This window comes from Condylura cristata, unplaced genomic scaffold (assembly GCF_000260355.1).
Source record: "Condylura cristata isolate star-nosed mole 26May11 unplaced genomic scaffold, ConCri1.0 scaffold00055, whole genome shotgun sequence".
Classification (NCBI taxonomy): domain Eukaryota; kingdom Metazoa; phylum Chordata; class Mammalia; order Eulipotyphla; family Talpidae; genus Condylura; species Condylura cristata.
In genome coordinates, this window is record NW_004567156.1 from 1349845 (window position 1) to 1357837 (window position 7993).

The following is a 7993-nucleotide window of genomic DNA, read 5'->3' on the forward strand; positions in this document are numbered from 1 at the left end:
GCCGCAGACCTCAGGAGCAGCCGCGGCGCCCGGCCTCGCCCAGGAGCCCCGCCAGGCCCAGGGGCACTGGGAGGGACGAGAGAGGCGCCGAGGGGACACGCTGGACCGTCCTCCCTCCTGGGCAAAGTCCCCGCCCGCGGCGACCCGAGGGCAGCAGGCAGGCCTGGACTCCCCAGCCCCGCCAGGCCCCCAGCCCCACCAGGCCCCCCAGCCCCGCCAGGCCCAGGGGCCCCAGCCCTCACCTGCAGTGCCGTGGTAGCCCTCCACGTGGAGGCGGTAGAATTCAGCGGCCGAATCAACGCGGAAGGAGTCATATTGGGCAAACACCGCCTCATCCCCAGCCCGCAGGTCTACACGCAAGGAGTAGTCTCCGGCTTTGGTCAGGCTGTGCAGGGCCTCGTTGCCTGGGGGGTGGGAAGCATGTTCTCTTCAGGGCCCCCAAGCCCTCCGGCCTCCCCGCCCCTCCCGGTCTCCCAACCCCTGAGGCACTGACCCAGCCAGAACTCCCTGGAGACGTTCCCAAAGCCGTGCGCGTAGTCCTCCCAGTCCCTCCAGAAGTCTGTTTGTCCATCCATGCGGCGCTGGAACACCTAGGAAGCAGGTGGGGGCGCTCAGTCTGGGGCACGGGAGCAGCAGCCCCTGCCCTGGGCGGAGCCCCGGCTCCCGGCGGCCACCCACCAGCCAGCCGCCCCCGTCGGTCTCCATGTCACAGAACACGTTCAGGGGCCGCTCGCGGTTGCCGTTGAGGAAGACAGTGGTGGTCCTGGAGGTGCCGGCCCCGTTCTGCATCTCCTCCCCGCAGTCCCGAGGGAAGGGGACCTGCAGTCCACCTGGGAAGAGGAGATTGGGGGGGCTCATCCTCGTTGCAAGCCCTAGACCCCTGGGCCCCTCAGCCCCGCCTGCAGGTCCAGGGCAGAGTACCGGTGGTGAAGGAGGTGGACACCGGCGGCGTGAAGCTCTCGCCCCACATGGCCCGCAGCCACGCGTTGTAGGGGGTGGAGGGAAAGAGGCCCAGGAGCTCGTGAGAGGTGACGCCTCCTGGGAGCAGGATCTCCTGTGGGACATGAGGCGAGTCAGGAGCCAGGCTGAGGGGGGAGGCTGCTGCCTGGAGGGGAATGCAGGGAAGGAGCTGACCCGTGGTGGGGGGGGGAGGGTACAGGGGTGGGGGTTGACCAGTAGGTGAAGGCACCTGCGGCTGCTCTCCAGGGGTGCTGAAGCTGAGCAGGTAGCCAGTTGGCGGATCATGGGGCTCAGTCCAAGTGAGCAGGGCAGTGCGGGGAGTCACTTTCTTGGCCTCCAAGTGCCCCGGGGGCTCTAATCCTGGAAGAGGGAAGAAGAAAGAGAAGATGGAGGTGAAGCCCATCCTGGCTCCCAAGCACCTCCTCTCCCTCAGCGGCACCCCAACCCCCGCCCCCTACACCTCCCATGCTTTACCTGTGGTGAAGGTGATGCTGGCCGGAGAGGTGAAGTTAGGGCCCCGAAGGCCCCTCACCGTGGCCGTGTAGTTGGTCTTTTGCTCGAGGCCAGTGATCGGGTAGTCCACAGCGCTGCCGGGGGCTGAGCCCTGCACAGAGGGGGCTGGGCGTGGAGGTGGGGGCGTCAGAAAATGTGGAGAAAAGTGGGGGAAAAAAGTGGAAAAAAAAAGTGGAGAAAAGTGGAAAATGTGGAGAAAAGTGAAGGAGGGGCGTGGAGGTGGGGGATTCCTGTCGGCCCCCCGGCTGCCCCACCGGGACAAGTTCCCTCCAGGAGCCTCGGGCCTGCTCACCCTTTGGGGCTGTGACCCGCACGTCATATTCATCCACAGCGGTGTGGGGGGGACTCCAGCGCAGCACCACGGATGAATTCGTCAGGTTCAGCGCATGCAGATTGGTGGGGCCGTCAGACACTGGGAGGAGGGAGGGGCCCAGAGCTGACCCACGCCTGGCCCTCACCTTCCCGAGCTGCTGGGTCTCTCCTCTGGAGGGAGCTTCCGTTACCCCCTTTCCCACCCCACTCTCCACCCCGCCCACACCCTTATTTCCTCCCCCACCTCCCGTCTGAGTCCCGATCCAGCTCACCGGTGGTGAGGAAGCCTGTGAGAGGCTCGCTCTCCTCAAAGCCACGGACAGAGACCACGGTCACCTCGTACCGAGTGCCCGGCACCAGCTTCTCAAGTTTCTGGGTCTGAGCCCCGCCGTCCACCTGCATGCTCTGTGGCTCCCCTGAAAGCATACTAGGTTTGGGAGGGTGCCCAGGGTAGCGGAGGTGGGGAGTGGGTAGAATCTGGGAGTTGGGGATACAAGGGACAAAGGACAGAGGGAGCATGAGGATGTGGGCAAAAGGGTGTCACCTCCGTCTGCCAGCTGGTAGGAAACTTTGAAGCTGTCCACTCTAGATAGTGGGGGCGTCCAGTGGACCTTGGCTGAGGTCTCCCCAACTTCACTGAAATTGAGGTCACGGGGGCTCTCCAGAACTGAGGGAAGCAGCGCCAAGGAATGCTGGTGAGGGCACTGGCCAGGGAGGTGGCTGCCCCAGGGTTCCAAGACCTCCTCCCTGGCCCCCCGCCTCCAGACAGCTCCCACCACCCCTTTCCTCTAGACTGGGAAACGAAGCCACTCAGTAACGCCTCGAGCCCTGCAAGCACCTCTCCCACCCTGTGAAGCACAAGGACCTCCCGCTTTGGGCCAGCTTGGAATGTGCTGGTGTGGGGCCCACCTGGGCTGAGGGTGCGGGCAGTGCCCTGGATGCTGTCAGCCTTGTGGGGCCCCCGCAGTCCATACAGCATCAGGCTGTAGAGGGTCCCTGGGCTCAGGTCCCGGAGCACGGCCGAGTGCTCTGTCCCTGGCACCTTTAGCTCCCGCTGCAGCAAGGGGTGTGAATAGGGCTCCAGAGTGCTCGGTAATGGAACCCCAAAACGCAGCAGGAAGGAGTCAAAGGCCCCAGGCGGGGCCTCCCAGCTGAGCCTCATGGAGCTGGTGGTCACGTCACTCACGGACAGCTGGGACAGGTGCGGCCCCAGCTCCCCTGGGGTCAGCCCGGCAGGCGCTGGCCCTGCACAGAACGGGTGGGCGACAGATACACACAGCTCAGTGACCTGGGGCAGGTCCCCACTGCCACCCCACCCTCATACAGAGCCAAGGGCTGCTAGTGTACCCTTTCTCCCCCGATGGACCCTCCTCATGTCCTTTCCCTATAGTCATCAGTTCTGGGCATCCCCTTTTATCTTCTCAGTCACAGACCAGAGGTGGGTGAGGCCAAATGCAGGGCCCTGGCTGGCAGTACCTGTGGTGCCCTCTGCTGAGATGGGGCCCAGGCGCTTCCCGTCCTGAAGTCCATAGAGGAAGAATTTGTAGGAGGTGCTGGGCTCCAGGCCTGATACGAGGACCTTGTCCTGGTCGCCACCCACGAGCAAGGCCTGAGGCTGCCCATCCTTGTCCCAATACTGGACCACGAAGGAGTCAAAAGGGCCCTGGGCCACACTCCATGAGAGGCGCAGGGAGTCCGGGGCCACGTCATTCACTGCCAGCACCCCTAGACGGGGCCCTGCAGGAGATGTGGGGGTCTTTGTGGCCGAGTCGGGGGAGGCTGGTGTATCTTCTGGAGCTGCACAGGAGAAACCCAGGAGAGAAGCTAGGTTGGGGGTGCAACGGGGCCCTCCCCGTCCATCTCACCTTTCAGAGAGGGAGTCCCAGGGCTGGCCTGAGGCTGAGGTAGGGACTTTGGGAGTTCTGGTTATGGCAGGAGGCATGAAGAAGAGAGGGATCAACGGTGGTGCAGGGGTTAACGTCTCAGCACGATCAAGGTATGGCCAGCCACCCAGGCATGAGTTCGCTCTCCGGCCAGGGAGCTGACCCACATGGCCCAGCAGACCTCTCCTGTCTCACCAGTTGCTCCCCTCAGCAGGGTATTTCGGTAGATCTACCTCTTCTGTTACCCACTCTGTCTCTGGTGAATCCTCTTACCCCCCACACCTCTGGCCTATACCCCAGTTCATTTATGCATCAATAAATAAAATCCATCTTTAAAAATAATAAAAGAAGAGAGGGACAAAGCATCGCCTCTAGCATCTCGCCTCTTGATCTGCCACATCCCTGCTTTTCAATTGACCCCTGTCACCCTGGGCTCTGTGAGTGCCAACACTGGCTCTATTGCCCCTCTGTGGGGCATCTTTGCTGTTTCTGGACCCCCCTTCAGCCCAGTGTCCCCTAGCACCCCAACTCCAGATGACTACACAGGCCATCTTCTCCTCCCCCCACCAGGGACACCTGTGCCAGCCACCTGAGGGAGGAGTAACTGAGTCCCCCCCACGCCCACCCCGGAGCTCACAGCACAGGGTCCTCCCTCCTAAGGAAAGTCAAGGATGGGGCTGGGCTGTCCAGTGACTTCCGAAGGCGACTTACACCAGCCAGCTTGGCCCACCTGCCCAGCCAGGCTGCTCTGGCTGCCCTTGGGGTGTTGTCACTCTGAAGAGGTGCTCGCCCCATCAGTGCAGGCTCTTCTGTTGAGCATTTGAGATAATGCTCCTGAGTCCTCCATGGAAGGAAGCTGTCCTAATCTGGGGAAAGCTGTCCAGCGGGCACAGGACCCAGGGGAGCAAGGGGGTGCACCTGGCAGTGCTGGGTAAGAAGCTGTGGACTGATGCTGGGCCTTTCCTCATTGCCTGTGCTGGTTCCTGCTCTTGACCAAGGCCCTGGTGCCCGCTGGAGCTGGCTGGCCCCGCTGCACTCCTCCTGCGCCTGGGCAGGACTCCCAGTTCCTGCCCACTCCTGCCAGTCTCTTCCCCTGTGGTGCAAAGGCTCAGGATGCCCACCCAGCCTCCTGATCACCTGTCACTCCCAGGACAGAGACGGGGCCCAAGCGCTGTCCTCGGAGGAGCCCGTAGAGCAAGAAGTTGTATGTCCTGCCAGGTGCCAGGCCCTCTACGGTGACCTCCCGCTGGTCTGAAGCCGCAGGCACTGTCTTGAGCTGCCCCTCTGAGTCCTCATACTGGACCACGAAGGAATCAAAGGGGCCCTGGACCACTGTCCACGAGAGGCGCAGAGAGTGTGGGGTCTCATCCGTCACAGTCAGCACCCCCAGCTCCTTCTTCAGGGAAGCTGTGGGGAGAATAGGGGAAGAACTCTATCAAGAGCTGCCTTTATTCAGCCCTGGCCACTTCCGGGGAATGAGAGGGTCTGCAAAGGGCCCCTGAAGTGTGGCCACTTGGACAGTGAGCTGAGGAGACAGATGCGCCTGCTCTAGGCTGCCCTGTAGGAAGAAGGGTGAGTGGCCTGGTCTGTTCCCTCCCCTCCCAGGTCCCTGCCTGAATCCCCTCCTGCCCCCACTCCCTTCCCACTGGGGTCAGGGTGCATTAGCTGCACAAAAGTCCCCTTGTGAGAGGGCTAGCTGGGGGTGCAGAGCAGGACCTCAATTTCCCCCTTGGTCTGGGCAGTGATGCAGCGGGAACTCACAAGGCTGCCAGGGGTATCCAGGCTGTCTGGGAGATGCCTCCAAACAGAGGGTGCTGAGCAGCCAGCTAAGCTCAGGGACTCCCCACAGCTGGCCATGGCCTCCCCTTGCTCACCATCAGTCTGGGCCTCCTGCCCCTGCTTCCCAGCACTGCACCATCACCACCAGATCAGCGCAGCCACTGGAGGCAAGGGCAGAGCGGAGCACAGAAAAGACTCGCCAAGGCAGGGAGGGTGTTGACTGATGGGGGTCAGAGAAGCCTGCATCCAGGCCACAAAATGAGGGTTTGGGGAAGAGAGCTGCAGAGCCTGCAGGCCCCAGGCCCCAGCTGGCCCTGTGCCCATCCTTGTCCGGTCAGGATGACTCACGGCCTTGGGAAGGGGGGTAAGGGTCAGTGACCCCCTCCACCCCTTCCTTGGGGGGCTGAGTCATGGGCACAATAACACCAGATTTTTCCGTAGTCTTTCTGCAGCCAAACCCTCCAACATTTTCCACCTCTTGCCTCAGAGTTGGACAGAGGGAGGAGGATGTGAACATCTGCTGAGCGCCAGTAGGTATTATTCATAACCATTATGCAGGTGTGGAAACTGAGGTCCAAGAGAAAGAAGTGGCTTATCCATGGCCATAGCAGACAGCTGGAATTTGAATACAGGTCTCTTTGACTGCCAAGCCAGTTTTATGGCACCGGAAGTCAGACTGGAGTCAGAAGAAACTTCAAGGGAAGACCATGGGGTCAGCTCTGGGGGTTCTTTCTGAAAGAGGCAGCTCTGAAGAGTGGGGGACTCACCCGTGCTGCCCTCAGCAGAGGCAGGGCCCAGCCGCTTCTTGCCTGCCAGCCCGTAGAGCAGAAATTTGTATTTCTTATTGGGCTCCAGGCCTGGGATGGTGACCTCGCGCTGGTCCGCGGCCACAGGCACCACCTGGGTCTGCCCGGCCCTGTCCTTGTACTGGACCACGAAGGAGTCGAATTCACCCTCCAGGACCGTCCAGGACAGGCCCACGGAGTCCAGGGTCACATCGGTCACTGTCAGCTCCCCCAGTCGGGGAGAAGGCTTACTGTCTGGGACTGGAAAGGAGAGAGGGGCATGGAGGAGGCCAGAAGCAGGGACAGGGGAGACAGAACTTCCTGAGCCGCTGGGTTTTCAGAGCTGGGAGCAGGGCAGGCCACAGGCCAGGGAGGAGGCGGCAAGGGAACAGGGTTCAGAGAGGAGCTAGGGACGAAGCAAGAAGCCCTCAGACGTAGGGAATAGGGAGAAGGAAGGACATGGAAAAGGAAGCTCAGGGCTCCAATTTCAGCAGAAAGAAGGGTCCGGAGCCTGGAGCCCAAATTTCAGCCGTTGCCACAAAAGCGAAGTTGCTAGGGACACTGGGCCCCGGGCGTCCCCGGTCCCACTCACAGGTCTTTGCTTCCGCAGACACCGGGCCGTGCCTTTTCTCATCCTGGAGTCCGAAGAGAAGGAACTTGTACTTGCGGGCTGGAACCAGACCCGAGACAGTGACTTCCCGGAGGTCTCCACCCACGGGCACTGCCTGGAGCTGGCCCTGCGCGTCCTTGTATTGGACCAGGAAGGAGTCGAAGGAACCCTGGGCCACTGTCCACGAGAGGTGTGCTGAGTCCGAGGTCACGGCTTCCACAGCGAGCTCCCCCAGGCGGGGAATCACAGGAGGCTCTGAGGGCAAGAAGAATGGGACAGAGCAGAGGAGCAGGGGTCACCCGCAGGACCTGGGCTGGAGAGGAAGTGCTTTCCCTGGTCTGTGGGCTGAATGACTGGGAGGAAACTCTTGTGAGGGCTACTGCCCCAGGGACTAGGGGAGCCGTTCACCAAAAGCACCAGGTCCTCACACAACATGGGAAGCACGTTCATTAGTATCACCCCCACTCTCTGGAGATCCATGGCACAGAGAAGTTAAGGAACAGTCGGTCACATCAGTGGTCAGTCCCTCCGGACAGGATTCACCCAGAGATGCTGGCTCTGGAGTCTCAAACTCAGCCACCAAGTGGCTGCTCGGGGAGCCTGAGGAAGCCTCATCTGAACTACCGAGCACATTGCAGGCTCTGGGTGAGGAGCGGGGAAGAAAGCCAAGGTCACAAGGCATCGTAACAGACCTTCCTAACTCTGGACACGTCTCCATCACCTCACTCACTCCAGGCTGAGTCATGTCCCACAGGAGGAAAGAGGGGAACCCACAGGCACACTGGTGAAGAGTGCTGAGACACAGCAAGGGAAATGGGGGGTAAGTGAGGGAAATCTGGGGACAAACTTATGCCCTCACTCACCAGTCGTTCCCACGGTGGACATGGGGCCCACTCGCCGGCCCTCGTGCAGGCCATACAGGTGCACCTTGTACTTGCGCCCCGGCTCCAGGCCCCGCACCGTGACCTCTCTCTCCTCACCGCTGACACGCACCACCTGCGGCCCGTCCCTGCCCTTGTACTGGACGCTGAAGGAGTCAAAATGGCCCTGGGGGACGGTCCAGGAGAGGCTCAGCGAGTCTGGGGAGGTGCCTGTCACGGTCAGCTCCCCCAGCACGGGCTCCTCTGAGATGGCTTCTGTAGGTTCGATTC

General features: G+C 61.8%; 1 protein-coding gene across 1 annotated transcript in view; it reads right to left on the reverse strand.

Moving 5' to 3' along the window:
- The window catches only part of TNXB (tenascin XB), a 64538-nt gene that overhangs the window by 1367 nt on the left and 55178 nt on the right, over window positions 1-7993 (reverse strand). Inside the window, exons 24-38 of the mRNA XM_012734379.1 lie at window positions 7706-7986; window positions 6825-7097; window positions 6215-6493; window positions 4806-5075; window positions 3262-3582; window positions 2695-3030; window positions 2330-2452; window positions 2058-2201; window positions 1766-1885; window positions 1435-1578; window positions 1190-1320; window positions 922-1054; window positions 679-830; window positions 494-590; window positions 243-404 (exon numbers count right to left, since the gene is read on the reverse strand). Coding sequence (XP_012589833.1) covers window positions 243-404; window positions 494-590; window positions 679-830; window positions 922-1054; window positions 1190-1320; window positions 1435-1578; window positions 1766-1885; window positions 2058-2201; window positions 2330-2452; window positions 2695-3030; window positions 3262-3582; window positions 4806-5075; window positions 6215-6493; window positions 6825-7097; window positions 7706-7986 — 2966 coding nt within the window. The remainder of the gene's footprint in view (window positions 1-242; window positions 405-493; window positions 591-678; window positions 831-921; window positions 1055-1189; window positions 1321-1434; window positions 1579-1765; window positions 1886-2057; window positions 2202-2329; window positions 2453-2694; window positions 3031-3261; window positions 3583-4805; window positions 5076-6214; window positions 6494-6824; window positions 7098-7705; window positions 7987-7993) is intronic.